Here is a 19,898-nt window from a genome sequence, read left to right on the forward strand (position 1 = left end):
GTTGCCTTCCGGGTTGTGCTCGTTGCTAGGCAACCACGTGTTTACCGTGGGGGAATAATAATGATGATAATATTCTAATCCAGTATATTTAATAATATCAATAATATCATTTTTTTATTTACCGTGTTTTAGGCACAGTGCACAGAAAACACTGTATTGGGAACAAAAAAAAAAAAAAAAAAAAAAGACTATTTTTAGAAAATTCAGTGGCTTTTCAATACCACCCCGCTGTTCCCATTCCAGGGGCTGCTCTGAGCCCCCGGGAGCTTCCCTCGGGGCACACCGGGTGTGCAGCTGGAAAACTTAATTTCCAAGGGAGTTGCCTATATTAAGTCACACATGAGGTTTTTTTTTTATTTCAATACCACTACAGCATACAAAATTACACTTAGAACAAAGAAAAAAAATACATTTATATTATTTACACACTTTACATCAAGATGAGCACAACGGCACAGCCGACTGGCTATGGCGTGCTGGTGAGCACAGAGCCGGTCAGTGTCTGGCAATTCTGTGTTCTCCCTCATCCATCCCTGCCCAGCACGGGTGGAAGCTCAGCTATGCAAGTCTTTCTCAAGACCACGCTAAAGATCAGACCATTATTTCTGGAATAGAAACTGGTTTTAATAAAAAAAATAACGTATTTATTTATTTAAGGACCCTGGCTGCTGTCACTGAAGGGAATAGTAAGGGCTGGACTGACAATTTAGTGACCCATGCGTGTTGAATACTGTGCTTGCTTCTGGCACAGCAGCCAAACCTCGGCTTTCTTCCTCTGCCGCACACGGCGCCGTGCCCCCCGCCATGCCACCCTGCTGGGCTCCTGGCTGCGCCCCATCAAACTGCCACCAGCTGCATGAGGCACCAAGGGTTCGGCCTTCTCCTGCGCTCAGCTGCACGTAGCCGCTTCCGTAGGGCTGACACCTGCCATTCCTTTCATTATAAAGAAATCTACCTTCTGCCAGTCACCCCAAACACTAATTTCTTTTTTTAATCCTATCCTGATGACAACTGAGATATCTTTCACTTGTTTCTTGAAGTCTTTCTCATTTCTACTAAGTGATGTTAAAATACACTAAACCATCTGAGCTGTGTGAAAAATACATACTCTTTAAAAAGCACCTTTATTCAGCTCATTTTGTAGTACTAGTTCTTTCTTTTCAAGAAACTTTTAAACCAGTTTCCAACTTTTAACAAAGGCTGGCTGATCTTTAAACGAAGGTCCCGATCTCATGAACTGAAACTGTGACCAATGGTTTGAAACACAAATTAAAAAAAAATAAACTATTTTCTTAGTACTCAATGTGATGCTGCAAGTTACTTACACTTTTTCAAGTCTTCCTTGGAGTGTTTTATTTCCTCTTGCTCTGCAAGGCTCTGGAACAATAGTTCATTTAACTTAAGCAAAACGCTTCAATCTCAAATTTTTCTGACCCATCATTTTACTGTTTGCTCAACAAATTAAGTATTCACTTTTCAAGAGTGTTACAAAACTCTTTTGGGTGTGTTGCTGTATCACTTCAGACACCGAGCAAGCCTGAAAATCATGCTCAGTTTCACTGGAAATTATTTACTGACACCATCAGCCTCAAAAGTTTTCACTGGAAGCAACATTTGCCTCTTTAATGAATTTTCTTTTCAGCCATAACTAGATTGAATAAATGAAAACCTTGGACTCCTTGTGCTCTGCTTCCTCAGTCCACTTCTGCAGCTTTCTCAAAATTCAGGCACCACAGACCATGGGACTAGCTACAGTACAATTTCATTTGCCTTTTTCCTAAACTCCACTTACACTCATGTTAATTATATCAATGATAGTATTTTCAACACACTGGCATAACTGAACATCGGGGTCCACGCTTGCAATGTCCCTTGAACAACTTTTGTTAGATGAATCTGTACAAAGTCCTGACATTTCATGTGGTTTCTCCTTTAGTTGCTGGAGACCTAGAAAATTAAGTAGAAGACGAAGAGCACATGAAAATAAATAATTTTTAAAACTTGTTATACCACACCCATAACACACAAACACGTGTGCTATGAAACTGCAAATTTGAGCCATCACTACTTCATGCACCAGACCTAACTCCACAAATTATTTCTAGAGACACTACAACATTCCTTTTCATTCACCTATGTCTGACTCATTTGGGGATTTTTATATTCCCTTTTACTTCTTTTGACATAAATATCCTAGCATAGATAGCATCAGGGAACCCTGTATCACATGAATGGAGCATTTGTCTCTTGACAAAAAAAGACACACAAAAACATGCTCAAGATCAACTGGTACACTTAAACAGTTAATCCATGTTCACACAGTCACTACATATTTATCCAACCATACTATGTCATGGGTAAGACTTCAGGTAGCTCATGTGACTGCATTTCTGACAGATTAGGAAGATTTACGTGGCCATTACGCCTCAGCTGAGGGGTGGAACCATCCTTGCGTTCTCAGAAGCCAGTGGCCTTTACTCACGTCTTTAATCCTTAGACTGCAATTCCAAATCCTACACACAACACCTGCACGCAGGGATACATCTTGGAATGATACAAGCAAGGAAATAAATGGAAGGGAGTACGATGTTTAATAAAAGGGGTACTTTCAGCCCCTGTAGCCTCTAAACTCTCTCCTCCAATCCAGTAAACCCACCCCTCCCTATTCCTTCTACATTACAGGACAACAGCAGTAAATTCATACTGCATTCCAACTACACTCAAACTTTTGAAACACTAACATAATATTCTCCCTGGACCATGACGCTACTTTTGAAATGCAAAGTACTGGACTTACGTGTAATAATTGGGTCGAAGTCTCTTGTCTGTGTAGCAACATCAGAGGCACAAACTTGTCCTATTTGTATCAGCAGAGACATAATATCCTCATACAAAGGAGGAAAGGCTTGACAGAATGACACCAAACAAGGCAGGGTTGGCATAAAAAAGGTATAGCGCTTCGACTGGGTTAAAACTATGAAGGAAAAGGAAATGGTTAAGTAAAAAGGAATTATTATAAAAATCCTGTCAAGAATTGTTGTACTTCTACAATCACAATTAACACAGCGGCATTTAGACACATTCAACCTAGACAAATAATTCTAACTTGCACAACCATGCACGCAGGGGTTGCTGGAGTGCTTACCTGTGAGTAGGGTCCCCATCACATTGATAGCTAAACGAGCCACGCTGAGAGATTTAGGTAGTGCGTACTGGATACACAAAAATGACAGTAACTGGATGGCAAATATCTGTTAAGTAGATGAAAGGCAAAATAGGAATAAGCAATAAAGTTACAGATTGCTTTGCACTTTCTAGCCAAAGCTCTTCACGTAACTTATGAGTTAGTAAATAGTCTCTATTTTACCAATGAGGAAACTAAAGCCTGACAAGCCTTAATAATAGTTACTCTGAATTTTTTCTGCTGACATGAAGAAAAAACCCCACAAGTATTTAACATTAATCGAAGTATGAGTGTTAGTATTTCAAAATCTCCCCCACAGACACTGTTTGTTCCAAATTAATGATGAGCAACAAAGAAACACATGATTTACAATATAACCCTTGCAGTAACTTAGTATTTGAGAAGGGATTAAATAAGAGCAACTACAAAAATGGCCTGATGCAGGAACAGGAGTCTTTAGCCCAACAAATTTCAGTTACCTACAACCAGCAAAATACGTTATCTCCCCTTGCCACAGTATACTAAATCGGGGTCTACAAATTGCTTTAGGAAGTAATAGTAATGATTATTTGCCATTTTTTTTCATAATCATCATGAGAAGACCTTAAAAAATATTGGTGAAAAATTTCAAATCAATCTCCTGACTCTCCCTTTGCCGAGCCTGTAGTAAGAAGAAACGATGACTCTCCAGACTGAAACAGTCTAACTTTGAGGAAAGCTGCACGTGTCATTCTTTGCTCTTGCTTTTGCAAGTTTGCAAAAGCTTGCTTTTGCTCTTGCAGTTAAGACCAGGGAAGGACCTGGTAAGACAACTGGCAAAGGAGAAATCTAAACTGACTTAGAAATTCATGCCTTATAGTTTTTTCCCAAGCTTGCTTCAAGAAACAGCAGTAATATTCCCTGGAAAGAGACTCGGTAGTCAAGCTTCTCATGAGAATGAAAAAAATTTTTATTTTAAGGCTGCTTCATCTGTTCTACAGAATATCTTTGCAAAAAAGGTTTTCAAAACCTAAATCTTCAGAGAAGTTCCTGTAGCTATAAAGTATCAGATGAAAACTAAGTAAGTAAAACTTTGCCAACCGACTTATACTCAACACAAAGAATGAATGAAAGTCGTTACTGAAAAGCGCTTTTGTTCATGTTCTTGAAGGTAATATTGAAATTCATGAGTATTTCCTAAGCAAGTGTACAGAGATGTGTTACAAGAGCTGTGATCTGAAGAGGATCTAAAGGCTGGGCTTTTAATTTAAGGTAAAAGTGCTCCAGATATTGCCTCAAAATCCCAGGCAAGTTAGAACAGGACTTTTTTTAGTGATCTTTTTATTTTCTCCCCTTAACCAATAATTCATCAGGTTTAATGGTTTACAGTGATTCTCAAATTAGATGACTGTACAGTACCTGCTTTTCAAGTTCAGGCTGGGCAATGAGCTCCGGTATGAAATCCAGACAGATGTGCATTGACGGAATCCCCGCCACTGTCAGTGCCAGAAGTTCACATGGATAACCCTGTGTGATTAAGAATACAGATCTGTCAATGTTTCAAAGGTGTTTTAAAAATTCTGCTTCAATTAAGACTTTAAATTAAATCTGTGTTCATGCTTTTTTCAAAACCAATATACTTGTAAATCTCTTTTGTTCAGAATTATAAGCAACAGGCTTGTATCCCAAGGTAACAAGGGGCAAGCTGGGTGACAAACCCAGGGTCTGCATCGGTTCTTTATCCTCAATACTTCATGTACGATTTGCACAGAAACTCTCCCTCCACTCCCCAGACTAAATGAGACTGCAGTGACCCTTTCCTTCTGTGTCCTTCCCATGTTCCAGACTTCACCGCAGGCCCCAACTTGCTTATTTCACAACTGCACTGTTATGACTTTTTTAGCACATAATCAGTTCCAGGTCAAGGCAAATTAACTGCTTTTAAAGAGACTGCCATCTGGCAATGAGCAATTCGACACACAATAAAAATGCATTTATATTAAAAAATTTGCTCGCTTTCCCCTCTTCTTTTTTTGAAGGTGTACAGCTGCTTTGGCAGGGACAACCTTTCTCCTTCCACTCTATAAAGAGATAAACTGTGGCCTACCAGAAAGGAAAGATAAGATGTTTACATTTGAAGCCAAATTACAGTTTTGAATAATGGGTATACTGACTTAAAAACATGGCCAGAAAAAAGTAACCCATAAAAGATGTGGAACAAGTAATTATAAGATGATTAAGCCAGTTTTCCTTGGCCTAGAATGGACAAAGTCTTTTGGCATACAAAAGGGCACAGGCACAAACAAAGCATGTGTTTAACGATGAGGAACAGACTTAGTTTAGGTGCTCCCTTCTGGGCTACAACACAGAGTCCAAGCACTGAAGCGTGGAGGAAATGTAGGTACCGCCGATTTGACAAGACGGGAAGCAGAAAAGTGGGACAGTATAATTTCTGAGGAACACAGCAGCAGCATTCAGTATGCTCTGACCACTTCATTTGGCTCTTTCTTAACCAGAGGAACCATGAAAAGAACTAAAATAGTGCAAAGCAGACCTGGAAATGAACTAGTTTGACTATGTTGGGATCAGCTATGTACATCTGATGCAGCAGACAGCAGATGAGACACTGGACCTCTCGAAGATTACACAGCAAGCTATCTTCTTCTTCTAGCTCAGGACTCTTTGGGTCTGTGGTACTATGAACAGTCTTTAGCAGGCTGTGGGTGTTACTGCTCTGGGCTTTTTCTTCTTCTGTAGGTAAGCAGATCTCTAGAAGAATCTGCACAGCAGCACTGTCCTGTGAAGAAAACAACAGAACACACATTAAAAACCCCAATGAGATCAAAGAAATCAAATACGAAGTAATGACAATTTAAGAAAGGGAAAACTGTCAGGTGGCTAGAACTTCTAGCTATAGATTTTTTTTATGTATAGATTTAAAAACAACTCAGTTCAAGAATCACAAATCCTGTAGAACATTACAAAACCCCCAACACTTCATCTGAGAAGTGAAAAAAAGCTTAAATGCAACAGATAATCATAATCACAGATAAAAAGTATGAATTCAATGGAATCTCATACTGTTTCAAAATAAACATGCCATTGTGCCTTAAAGCATCCAGATTGGAGAAAATATGCACATGGTCATGTAATTCACAGTATTCAGAGAAGACAACACTACTCATTTAAATATAAAACTTCCTATTAATTAAAAAATCATCTTCTAATAGGGACTATATATGTGACATTCTTCCAGACAGAAGCAAGAAGAGACTGTCTGTGAAACAGGGTTAGTCAAGAATTTCCGTAACATCAAGCTAAGTTAACCATTCTTCAGCCTCACACTTTACAATGCTTGCTGCTTCTCTTAAATAACATAGCTCAAAAGATTATGCATAAATCTGTCACATTTATTCATGTTTTACTGCTCCAAATCCAAGTACAGGAAAAGTTTCTGGATAACAGAAGCGACGAGGCAAAAGGGTTAGTAAGCAGAACTCTTCTATACTAACTAACAGAAAAAAACACTTACAAGGCAGTTAACCAACAGAACACTTCAGACCAGAAAATACTTTAACCATCTGAATACAGAGGCTGTTTTCATGGTAACAGAAGCCAGTAAAAAAAGAAGTAAAAAGGTCTCCTTTTTTAATTTCCTGTTTCTGCAATTCTGTTTTATCATTGTCTTTCCTTGCATCATTTAATAGCCATTTCTTCCCCCTTACCTGAGCAGCAAGCAATGCATTTTTTAATTCTTCCCTTGTAACCTCTGGGGCCTCTGGACCCATGGTATTGTTTTGCGATGGCCTAATGTCCTGCTCTGCTGTTTCTTTCAGGTGAGAATTGAGGTAAGCTTTTGAAGCCAGAAGATATCCGTTCAACATGTGCAAAGTTATATCCATCAGAGGAGGACTCCTGATATGGGAATACGTGATAAAACAAAGGCATTTCAGTAGGCAGAACAATATGAACAAACTAAAAGCATCCTCAAAGGCTCCTTTTGCTGTAGTCTGGTTCATGCTAAAGCTCTTTTCCCTAACATGGCAAAATACTAAAGGTCACAACCCCTTCTGCTGCCCTGCCATTCAGCCCTGCTCCTCTCAGGCACACCCACGGATGCATTCGCTCCACAAAACCAAGGAACTGCTGGAGAGACTGATTTCTGAGGAACAAAGGAAACCCAAAACAGGTCACCTATACGTGAAATAAGGAAAAATAATTCTCTGAATGACAGGGACAAGTAAGGCAGACAAGCTCTGAACTACTTCCACAATACTAAGATGATAGTTTGCAAATCACATTGCATTACAAATCTCCCTAGTTTTAGAAATGTAGGATTTTTCAATTTGCATCCAGGGCTGAAGGGACATACATTTAAATATTTCACCTACGGGTTGGGGATTAAAGATGTCATCAACAGAAACTTGAGGTCTAGCAGAGTTGTAGCAACTCAAATGAAAATTGGATTCATGGCTCAATTGCTAAAGGCAAGGGGGAACAGAATACAAACAAGAATATGAAAAACAAATCAAATTGACTGTTCAGCATTTATTATGAACAAAAGGATAATAAAAAAGGAGGGAAATAAACCACAACTGACAGAAAACATGAAGAAGAATACACAAGGAATAAAGCTAGGGGCTAAAGTATGTTTAAAATGATTAACTGTATCTTTTTAGAATAACAGATGCAATTTTGTTCGTTACTATGAAAAAGCAAAGCTATAATTTACAAATTTTGACTTACTGTTTGCATTATTTTGTATTCTCCTTAAAAGCTGGTCCATTACAATCGATTATGATCATTTTCACTACTGAAATTCTCAGCTTATTGTTCTGCGTCAGAGGCACAGAGCAGCATTACACATCCTCCTCTGTCATCACTGACATCTAGAGGAACTAATTTCCAAGTACTACTGAAACACTTTCTTGGGAAATTAAGTAAATCCAACTCTGTCACACGCATCAAGCACCCACTGGCAGAAACTGTTACCCAAAAAGATGGAACACCTGCAGGCCCAGGAGGGATGGCAAAAGACAGGGTGAAATGGAAGGGTATTACAGCTACAACCTCAACCCCCACCACCACCATGTGGCAGCAGCCATTTTAAGCACGCTGCAATGTCTATGTAGAACAAAAATCACACACATACAAATCTAAAATGGACGAACTATGTACAAATCCCAAAGTTTCCAATACAGAACTGGGTGTAAGGCTGTCCAGTAGACAGCATGACATGCTGAATCAGCACGCATGGCTCACTCAGTCCCCAGACTAAGCTTAATACAAAAAAGACGGAATTTACAAGCTCATACCATTAGTTTGAAAATACATTTTGAAGTGCTGAAAGCTTTTAGAAGTTTTCTGTGAGACACTTTTCCGTTTAGCATTCACTATGTATTAATCTAAGTACCACAGCACATAAAAAGCTAAAGGAGGGAGACACTTACCTATGGACTCTCTGATCGCATCTTAGTACGATCAAAGGATCAATCATCAGATCATTCTGAGTGTATTTCTGCTGTCGGACTATTTTTCCGGAAGGCTGCAGAGCATTAACAGTCATCACCCACAACCTAAAATGAGATTATTTTTATGGTTTTCTAATAGATAATCCGTAAAACAAAAGGGATCACATAAGCATCTGGACACTCACTTCTCTCAGTTCGCTCTATTCTTCCAGGCCTATCGAGCAGCAAAAACCCTATACTTCATTTGCAGCCCCTGAAGTTAACCAAGATACAGTTAACTTACATTCACTGAAACTATAGCAAGCAACCTGTTTTCACTGCAACAGAGCATCCACTTCCTCTGAAAAGGCATGTTCTTACCACAGCGAGTTTGTGTTCATCAGTAATCTGTCATAAACGATATAAACCCTAAAACCATCCTCCTATATTTTAAGTGCACTCGTGACTTCCTTTCCCCTGAGAACAAGAAGCACTCTCCTTTTAAAGGCAAAGTTCAAAAAATTCAACAAAGCAAAATGGAATGCAACTCCAACACATTCTACTCAGTCACAGCCTCCAATTTCCTACAGGCATTGTGTCATTATTTTTGAAACAGAAAGTGGCATTCCACCTACCTGCAGCAACAAGCTCAGCAGTACTTTGAGCCTACCTTCTTGGCATCACAGTGTTAAGAACCATCCAAAGTTTATTGACAGTCTGAAGAATCCCCCGAGGGACTCCAGCATTCAGCAAGCGATACATATTGCATGTCAATACTTCTGCGTACGGGATCAATTCACCAGCTGACAGAAGTGTTAAATGTTCTAAGATCTGCATCAGCTGGGTATGATTTCCAGGCAGCATGGAAAATGCTATAAAATAAAGACAATGGCATCTTGGTAAAACTGCATTTTTGACATTTTTTTCTGACTTGGCAGCAGAAAATTTTCATGATATAAATGCAGTATGATCAAATGAATTAAATGGCTACACTCTTTCAAATCCACTATATGCCAACCAATTTGGAAAGAACGCTGTTTAGTTCAAATGAAGTTCTTTACCTTCTTGGAGCTGTTTGGGAGAGTGATTCTTTGCAATGTTTGTAAGAAGCATCCTCCTCAGCAAGGCATCAGTGCCCGTGATCTGTTCCTCACAGATCCAGTCGTCCACAATGCAGAGGTGCGGATAGTTAGTTGCAAGAAGGCGTAACAGTGCAGAATGCAAACCTTTAGGGGGATTAAGAAAGTATACATCTTAGATTTGAGTAGCTACGTCTGTCATCTGAATGTATTTGCGCCTACCGTTTCAACGACAGACCTTAACTGAATCACTGCCAAGAAGTTCAAAGAGCTTGCATGTTTACAGCCCGATATTCTAACACCAACAGAAAGGAAAAGTTACCTTTTGGAAAGGTGGGAGGACCCTACAGTAACTAACTCTTAAACTCTGTCTGGAATAATTAAAAATTCTCAGCCAATTCCTATTCTATAACCTATGCTAGATAGGCAAGACCCACTCTAAAAAGAACTGCCTTTCTCAAACTTTCACTATTACTCTTCAAACATATCTGTAAATCCCACTAGTCCCTACCAACAGATTTTCAAAGGATGGGAAAGGCAGGCACACTACGAAACAGAGGACAGCCACAGAACTAAAAAGCCCCCTTCGTCTGCCTTCTTCACGCACATCAGGCTTCCACACACAGATATACCTCCCAGTTCCTGCTGCAGTCCTTGTGCCTGCCGGATGAGGTACTTGATTGGAATCTGATCCATTAATGCTGAGGAGTAAGACTTGGGTTTTTTTTGCATGGCAGCTGTAGGGGAACAGGACAAGCAACCATGTCTAACAGTTACAGTTGGAAAAAATTATTTCCCCAACTGAATCAATAAAGAAAATGCAAAGCACTTGTCTCTATATTGCTCTCTATCCAGCTAAACAGATAAAATCCCCAATAACAGACCTCATTCCTCTTAAAAGTACTAAATTAAGCTCTTCAGGAAACCGTTTCTGTGAACATTTCCATTTACAGATCTTCCTGGCGTTTTCTGATTTGTTCGCAGGATCTCCACACTACCTTTGACCAAATCCAACTGATTCTGAGATCAAAGCCCAAATCTGCATTTTCTTTATTCAAGGTTTTTTATTCATAAAAAACCCAATTATCAGTTGGTACATGGAATTTAAACTGTTGTCACACACAACACCCCGCAGTGAGGTGGATGTTATAAATGCAGGAAGAACTGTAACTGATTTTACACTATCTCAGACTTGCTTGAATAGCATGAAGAAAACAGCGTTGCTGAATGCTGGAAGCTGCACCCTAAAAAGGGCACGTGAAAACAGCCACCAGATACAGACACCGTATTTTCACTGAAATTACACTCTGTCAATAAACTACACAACATTCTTTTAAAATTTGTTAATTGCTGCTGTACTTATTAGAAGGTCATACACATTTCTGGTAACTTTTTGGCCACCTTGGACCTTTTTTAATCTGGAAAGCAAATGGTTCAACTACAGAGTTTTAGGAGAAACTTTTATGTCCTGAATTTCCATACCAATGCTGTATTTATTACAATAATCTAAACTTCTTATGCTGTGCTTGAATCTGACAGCAACATGAATTTTGATTACTGTTTTGCATCTACTTTTCAGTTAATCTGTTTTCCACTGATGCAGTGATACACATACCTAGTATCTTTGTGCTTGCCAGAAGTGCTTCTTCGTACGACAGGACATAGTAGAGGACAAGCAATTGCGTTGTGATGCTGTATCGCTGATTAAGACGAGTATTTTCTCCCTGTACATAAAACCACATACAAAGGTCATGTTGCATTCCTGATTCTTGAGAACAAAAATTTGGATTTACCTGAGAATACGAAGAAAGGTAAGGCCTTGTATAAAAATATCAAGCCACAGGAGGTCCAAGCTGAAAGCTGCAGGGAACTTTCCTTTTTTTTAAAAAAAAAAAAAAAACTTCAAACATAAAATGTATTTTGGTATCTTGGGACACTAATAAGGAGTAATCCCAGGATTCCAATACAAGTCAATGCTTGCCACTCATTCCACACATGTCAAGTGGCCATTCTCATACTTCTATCAAAATGAAAATGCTTCTTTCAGAAACAGCTAGAGTGCTTCAGTTAAATAGTATTTTTATCCAACAAGATCAAGTCAATACAAAAATTATGCAGATCCTACATAAACACCTCCACTTCTCAATCCACAGAGCGCTTTCTTTGCATTTCGAACAGCATGAGGCGGTGAGTTCCCAAGGAAAAGGGCAAACCAGGGACAACTAGCAATCCTCCTAAAAATCTGAGTAGCACTAACAAGATTCACTTTGAAACACATGACCACAACTGTAGGAGGCAGTTTACTATACAGGCGTTAAAGACAAAAAGTGAGGCAACTTACAGAATCTGCATCAAGCATATATACCAAATAGCAAACCACAGGGTCGCATTAAAGTACACAAATGAAGCAAAAAAGTTATTTACCCCAGAAAGTCCTTGAAAAACATTCAGTATCTCCTGTTCCGTGACAGGCTGATTTGTGGCCTCTGGGTTGGATTTAGAAGCAGGATTAAGAATAGAGTTAATGTAGACATCAATAAGGGGAAGCAACTGAGGATGGAGTGGAGTGGTGGTTTCACAGAGCTGCCGATAGATCCAGTCCTAGAAAAAAACATGCCACTGCAAGTTCCACTTCGAAGCTGGAAGGCAATTCTTTTTGTCTGCATGTACATCCCCTGTTAACTAGTTACAAAAAATGATGTAGCTGAATAAGGCTTTGTCTTTGGAAGGTGTAATACCAGTTCCGAGTTGGGCTTGGTGATAAACTCTGTATCCTGGACCCTGCTCTGTCCAGACCCACCAATAAAACTTGTCCTGGCTGGAAATATCATTCTGACTATGATTTTATTAAGCGTAGACAGGGGGAAGAGAGATAACTTTCATATTATTTTTAACTTCACTAAATTGTCGTGTCTGGATTATGGAGCTAAAACCAGGTACCTTAACTTAATACACCATTCCTTATTAAATTACATGGTACTAGGCTGTAAGATTAATCAAGAATTCTGTTCCTATAATTCAACCAAAAAAACAGCTTGCAAAACCTATTCAACATTCAAAATTACAAACAGAAATAAAATTAAGGACATACCTTAATAGATACTTTGTGCTTGGTGAATGATCGACTTTTTAAAAGCTGGTAAATGCAGTGAATAGGTAAAAACCCCGTAATGTTGGCACTGAGATTGCCTGTAACAGGCACGCGAACTGCATGGGCTGTAACAACCTAAAAGAAAGTTATAATTAACAAGACAAATACCACAAATATTCAACTTACCACAATGCACAAGCACGAGGTGACAAAGTTGCACAGCTACTTTCTTTGTGGCATTTCCTTATTTTTGGGTTTTTTGGAAGCTGAAGAACATTTTCACGTAGCTTAATACAGTATTCGTAAAACCGTAGCACAAATACTACATCACGAACAATTTCCTGCTACTGCAAAAACTAATGTCATGGTGGACAAGTTTTCTCCTTTGCTGCCTCATTATTCAAAAAAGCTAAGTGTTCAAAAAGCATAATCAGAACAGAGTACAAAAAGAAAGAACCAAGGCTCTTCAGTACCAGCAGGGCTTGGATTCTTCTTGTAGGTCAAAGTGAAACAATTACAGAAGAAGGAAAAAAAGAAAGAAAATTTAAAAAAGGGGGGCAGAGGGGAAAGACAACCTAGGCTTAAAATACCTGTTCAGTGAAAATCTCCTGTGTGAAGATTGTCTTCATTCTGCTGAGTGAGCTGGGCTTAATGACAATCTGAAACAAAGAACAAAGTACTTGTAATTTTAAGTTCTAGCTTTCTTACAAATAAGTGCTGCAAATTTGTTTTATGAACCGCTAACTTTTAAGCTTTTTCGACTTGTCTTCACTGGAATACCAGGAAAACATTCACATCTACACTTTAAATGTAAACAATGTAAACAAAAAATATTTTCAAATGTCACAAGTTCATCACTCCATGTCTTCCTTAGCCTAGAAACTACCTACCTAGCTTTTATATTTGAGAGACTGTTTCACAATAGTAAATCGAAGGCAAGTCTCCCTTGGTAATTTTCAGAAATTAACTCATATATATAGATACTTCTCTATTTAAAATAAGAAGTTTGCAGCTCAGTTTGGAAACTACTTCAACTAGTCCTCTAAAAAAGTTATTTGCAAATGATGTATTTCAACAAGTCACCGCTTTTTGGAGATACTTTCATCGTGACGTCACTTTGTATCAAGGGGTACGCATAGCGAGATGTTTTTCCACAGGAACTAATTCCCATTTTTTAACTTTACATTTGCTCTAAGTGTATTAGAAAACCCGAAGTTCTTCATATCAAAACTAAATACAAGAGCATAAATACACAGTAAAAAGTCAATTTTAACAGAGAAATGCATGTGCCAGAAAGAGCTTAAGATTTACCTTCATTCCCAAGGTGGAGCAGACCAAATCAATGATAGCACTGAGCTGATTACTATGGAAATACATGGCCACCAAGAGAAGCATCTCTCCAAAAGAAGCAGACACACCAGAAATGCTAACGACAACAAAGAGGAAGAGTTAATCTCCAATAGGACGTAAATACACGTGAGATTACTGGAATCATTAAACACAAAAGAAGCCTGCTCTCACCTTTCGAAGTAAGCTTCTTCCTTTATCATCCAACTAAGCCACATTACCATGAGTTGCTCCTGTTCTGGGGTGCTGCACAAAAAAAATCAATCATAAAAGATGCTTTTCCCAGCAACTACCGCTACTTTTACTAACAATTACTTGCAGAAAAGCCAGTATTTGAGGAATCTTATGCCAGGAGACATCCTGTCACTTTCACTTCAGCATTAAACAGCCACTAAGCACCGATATTCAGTGCAAACTCCAGTCCCATTCTCAGGCAATTTCCTGTCTTGAATGCACACAGCAGCAAGCTACATCCATGAAACACCTACACCGCTACTCTTCTGCACAGGGTCTCTAAAGAACTCAGCCATAAACTTGTTAAATGGAAAAGTGGCCTAGTAAGGCTTGCTTTAGCCTTCAAAAACCACCCCAAACTAAGCTAAGACACAAGAGCCTTCAATCAACATATGGAGATTTGTATGAAGAATTAGGAGAGACAAACTGTGCAGCTCTGGGGAGGTCATTGCCTTAACAGTGCTAGAACAGCAACATCTTTACAAAACTCCTCCTTTACCACGAGGTACCTGACAAGAGTGGAGAAGGCCAGAAGCATACAAAAGGAAAGAGATACAAAGCGAACACCAGCTGGAGTCGCGGGAGGCCGGCTGGTCATCAGCTGCAGTAGCTGCTCAGCTTCTTCATCAGTTGGCCTGAACAGGACAGAAAAAGAACAAAACCCACGCTGCTAATTCAAAAGCTGAGATTTCCAATCTCATCATAATAGTTACAGATTAAATTTTCTCTGGTTTTTAATCTGTTTATGAAATTACTATAAATAGATTAATATCAAGATTAACTGGTAATTCTTTCAACTTAAAGATATTAAAATCTGTTAGCAGAGAACACCAGTGAGAAAACTTCCCCAGGATATAATCCTGCCTATTAGTACAAAAAAATTAAAACTAACAATCCATAAAGATGCTACATTAGCACTCTCTAAAAAGTAAAAGCAAAGGAACAGAAATTCAAAACTCATACGGTGCATGTTGCTAGAGTTTTCACCTAACTTCTCTATGCACGGCTCCAACCACTTAGGCTGACTTCTTTTAAAGTCTGCAGAACTGATTTTGCAGCATTAAAAAGAGCGCTACAGTTCTTGCCTTATTTCAAATTTTAAAAATCAGCAAAGTTCATAAATAACTTTACTATTGGAGTAACAATTTTTTTCTGCTGAGAACAGTATTGGAAAGTAAAAAACATACTTGTCACCACAGACCTTAGCATGACGTAGCATTTGCTCTCTATACTATAAAGAAGAAACTTCCATCAGCTGGCACGTGAGAAGGGTCTCCCCCTGCACTAAAGCTGGCCAACCCGGCCAAGGCTGTTTCAAGGACACAACGGCACTAAGAGACAGCTCATGTTAAAAGCGCCCAAAGCTCTCAACCTCTGTTTAAACGGATGGACAGTGAATAAAAAACACAAGAGCCTTAAAACATTCATTACTTCAGCCCAGCAATTCCCATCAAAGCGCAATAGAGACGTAACAATGAGCTGGCTTTCACGACATGCTCTTCCTTCAGTCCTGAATACACAGACACATTTGGCTCCATATCAACATCTGCTTCTTCAACAATGTGTGTGCTGCGAACCGTGGGAAGGATTCCCATGAGCTCCAGGAGCAGCTGCCTCCTCATTTGCCAAAGCACAGAACTGATGTTATCTCTTTTTCTCTGTGTAAGAAGTTAAAAGATAAGAACAACAATGTAAAATTCATGCCATCAAACAATGTAATTACATAAGAGCTTTCGTAACAATGAAATCAAGGAAAAAAAAGAAGGGGGGCAGGGGGGCAGAAATTGTTATAAAATACAATTTTCAGTACCAGGGCAACAGGCAACACGTGACCTTATTACATCAAACCCAAGCTTTAACTAACACAACTAAGCAAGTCAAGATGCAACATCCTATTGTGAACGCTGAGGATAAACATATTTACCAGGTAAACACTGCAAACTTACAATTCCCCAGTTTCCTCACCTGACAGTCTCTCAGAGGAACAACCAAATGGCTGCCTGCAGGACCACCGTTTATAGATCTGATGGTCCCACTGCTCCAAAACACACCACAGGCTTTATATACATTCAGACAAACGCAGGTGCCCACATGCAGAAGAGTCAGGATAAGCTGCAGGAGTATTTTTTAAAAGCAGAACAGTCGAAGATATTCATACCTGTTGGCCATTTCGGATGAAAGTTCCAAACCAAGTTCGAACCTTCGCATTTGTTCCAAGTAGCAAACCACTCACGAAACACACCAGGTCGCTCACTCCATCATCTGAGGATTCGTTTTTGGTGTGATCCAAGGTCAAAGCCACACCAAGACCTGGTAGATGACACTCTTCCACCTACACAAAATGCTCAGGCTCAATCATCTTCGCTGTCTCTAAAGATCCAATAAGGGTCATAATTGCGATTCCCATGACAGACCAACGACAGACTTACCACCATGCCTCGGACCCTCAGAGCTTGGGAAGGGTTCATTTTACACAGGTGGCGAAGTGCTTCTGTTCTACGACGGCCTCCAACACTTTCCTCATCCTGCCGTTCACCATTCTTAATCAAACCTCTACAGACTAAATACCCAACAGGAGGTGTAAGCAACCCCGCCCTTTCCAACAGAAAGCCACATAAGCATAAACACACAAAGCCAAGCGGTTCTGTTCAGCTCATGATGATTTATTAGCTGGGCCACGCAAACCTTGTCTGGGCAAGAACTCATGATTACACTACATAAGAACAAGGAAATGGCCTTTCTCCTCAGAGAAATTACAGGGTCGTTACAGATTTATGTGTCATCCAATTACTACTTGTACTCTATCTAATGTAACCTGTGCATCTGGCAGCCCTGGAGACCAAAATCTTATTGAGGGGTAAGGGATGCTAAACAGGCACCACAGATACACATTTTTCACCTCATAATACTTGTCAGTCTAAGGGACAAGACCCATTAGCAAGGCTAGACCAGGTTCATAGTCTGCAGGCATTCAGTGCCTGAGCCAGCCTTTACAAAGGCGACCTACACAGGGAAAGCTACAACGTGCACACAACGAGTCCATAAGTAGGCTGCAAAAAAGGAATTAACACGATGAGCATGGAAGCCCATCAGCACCTCTGGGTATAAATGCACTCAAATTATATTTCACAAGCTAAACGCTCTTCAGTTCAAACGTGTATCACACATACTTTAACCCAGAATTAACTATACTGCTAGAAATCATTTCACACCTTTAGAAAAAGTAAGCTAGACAATACGAAACTGTAACTCACCCTCATTAAAGCTGTCGGGAACATTGGCCACCAGCAGGCAGAGGAACCAGGCTCCGTTTTTAACATGCAGCAGAGCTTCAGCCACATCAACTATCGGCAATAGTGACGGCAGCTCTGGATAAAAAGGGGGTTTTAAAAGTCATGGTGTTTCACTGGGAAGCAAATAAAACCTTGCTTTTAATATGCATTTAAATAACATGCTCAGATCAATGAATGGAAAAGCAGTCTATGATCTATTCCTTTTTCAAAGCGCTAGAGAGCTTTGATGAACCTTAAATCAGCCACAAAGGCTCCAGAAGTTATTTTGTTACAACCATAAGAGTTTAGAAAACACTGTAAATACAGAATACTACACCTGCTTGCAAAATGCAGAGAACATCTGCTGCCTCTTCCAGATAAACAGGACTCTCGAAGAGCTCAGAAGATTTCAGAAAAAATTCACCATTTGATTCTGACACCTACAAGACATTATTCATCACCACTGAACAGGTTTTATGAAACAGCTTGTCTCATCAGTCTTTTATGGCTTTAAATGCAGCAGATTGAGTAAGTTAAAAACTGTCGAAAGCATACAGTTATAAACACAGAACAGGCAAGAACAGTGTTTAGAATAAGAGACGTTTACTACTGGAAACCCTCCAATATGGCTGGTATCACTGCTTCTTTCCAGAAGAAAGAAAAATAGCTCGCTGATAGTTCTAAAAAACCAGTAAGTTTACCCAAGGAAAATAAAGTGCTGGGAGGGGTGAGGAGGGAGAGTAAAAGAAATACCGTGGCTAATATTGCAGTGCAACAGAAGTAAAGAACTGACGGAGAAAAGTCATAATTTTGCTTTCAAATATGGTTTCTGCACTGATATATTACAAAATCACATTACAGTGCAGCATATTACAGAATATAGAGTCTGAATCATATTAGAAAAGATTACCCTCATTTGTTCTGAGGAAGAAAGACTTCCCCTAGGAAGCTGGGTTCACAAGGAGTTTAATCACAAACTACCGTTAAATCACACGGACAGTTTAAGTCTTGGTAAGAACTGGAGAAGAGCGCTTGGTAAAAAGCAGGTAAGAACTGGAGAAGAGTGCTCACACACAACAGCAGCACCAGAAACAGAACCAGACAGGGTACCAACCTATCCAGAGCACATTTTCAACGACATAAAATTTGCAGCCGTCCAGATGTAGAGAAGTTTACCTTGTTCATAATCGCTAGCAATTCGCTAAGTACAAGACGAAGTCGACGAGGTGAATCGCTGTGTTCGAACTCCAGCGTCAGCCCATGCTGAAGCTGCGACACCAAGATGCTTTCCCCGCTACCTCCTCCCAGCTTGTGCCTAACAGACAATTAAAACCAACTATTAATGTTTCTGCAAACAGAGAAACGTTATCAGTTAAAGGAAGACAGTAATTCCATAGGGATTTCTTCTGTCACGCCAGCGATCGGAGAAGACTGCTGTACCCGTAGCACATCACGAAATGCGATTCAATAACAGCATACAAATTCCAGGCACCTCCATTCCCCAGCAGCACAGGCAGCCAAGCGAGCGCATCCACCCGACCTGTTCCCCCCGAGGAGGGGTGCCAGCCGCACCCCTGCCCCCCCAAAGCGGGCAACTCCCCGCCGCTGCCCCCCCGCAGCACAGCGGGAAGGGCCCCCAGGCAGCCAGTCCGCCCCAGCCCCCCGGCGCTGCTCTGCCGAACCCGGGGGGCGCTGACAGGTCGTTATGGCGGGACGCAGCGCCACAGCCCAGTTTGGGCCGGGGGGGGAGCTTAGCAGAGCGCCTGGTTCCACCCCCCCCGCCAGGGGCAGGGCCCCTTCCCCCAGGCCGGGCTGCTCCGTCCCCCCCCCAGCCGCCGCCTCAGGCCCGCGGCCCCCTCGGAGAAGCCGTTCCGCGCGGTACCGGAGTTGCTGCTCTTTGCTGGCGTCCTGCTCCAGGGCGTGGAAGTCGACGGAGAGCAAGGCCACGATGGAGTTGACGGCCTCCACGCCCGAGAGCAGCCGCAGGATCAGCTTCTTGTCCTGCGCCCAGCTCTGGCTCTGGTCGGCGGGGGCGCAGAGCGCCATGCGCACCAGGCAGGGCAGCAGCAGCCGCAGCTCGGGGTCGCTCAGCGCCGCCAGGCGCACCACGTCCACCTTCTGCATGGCCTCGAAGGCGTAGGGGCTGACGAACTGCAGGCCGGAGCACTCCGCCATGGCGGCCGCGCTCCCGGCCCACGGCCCCCTCCACCCCACCCCCCCCCGCTTCCGGCGCGCGGGCAGCACGTCATGGCGGCGCACCGG

At 40.9% G+C, this 19,898-nt stretch overlaps 1 protein-coding gene across 1 annotated transcript; it reads right to left on the bottom strand.

The window, feature by feature from the left end:
- Window positions 1–328: 328 nt before the first annotated feature.
- Window positions 329–19,842, bottom strand: INTS2 (integrator complex subunit 2). Its single transcript, XM_056329037.1, has 24 exons — window positions 19,519–19,842; window positions 18,813–18,951; window positions 17,974–18,076; window positions 17,619–17,732; window positions 16,794–16,924; window positions 16,523–16,696; window positions 15,796–16,022; window positions 14,874–14,999; window positions 14,305–14,376; window positions 14,095–14,209; window positions 13,374–13,442; window positions 12,784–12,918; window positions 12,117–12,293; window positions 11,308–11,416; window positions 10,325–10,429; window positions 9,675–9,839; window positions 9,284–9,485; window positions 8,614–8,739; window positions 6,889–7,078; window positions 5,718–5,960; window positions 4,583–4,690; window positions 3,146–3,251; window positions 2,798–2,974; window positions 329–1,947 (listed from the first exon to the last, which is right to left on the bottom strand). The coding sequence occupies exons 1-24, from the start codon at window positions 19,809–19,811 to the stop codon at window positions 1,778–1,780; spliced, it is 3,576 nt and encodes a 1,191-aa protein (XP_056185012.1). The 5' UTR covers window positions 19,812–19,842; the 3' UTR covers window positions 329–1,777.
- Window positions 19,843–19,898: the final 56 nt, after the last annotated feature.

This window comes from Falco biarmicus, chromosome 1 (genome assembly GCF_023638135.1).
Source record: "Falco biarmicus isolate bFalBia1 chromosome 1, bFalBia1.pri, whole genome shotgun sequence".
Lineage (NCBI taxonomy): Eukaryota > Metazoa > Chordata > Aves > Falconiformes > Falconidae > Falco > Falco biarmicus.

Coding starts and splice junctions, on each gene's coding strand:
- INTS2 (XM_056329037.1), bottom strand. CDS start 19,811: ATGGCGGAGTGCTCCGGCCTGCAGTTCGTCAGCCCCTACGCCTTCGAG. Junction 18,077..18,812: donor TGCTAGCGATTATGAACAAG/GTAAACTTCTCT, acceptor AATGTCTTGTAG/GTGTCAGAATCAAATGGTGA. Junction 14,210..14,304: donor GAAGAAGCTTACTTCGAAAG/GTGAGAGCAGGC, acceptor TGTTGTCGTTAG/CATTTCTGGTGTGTCTGCTT.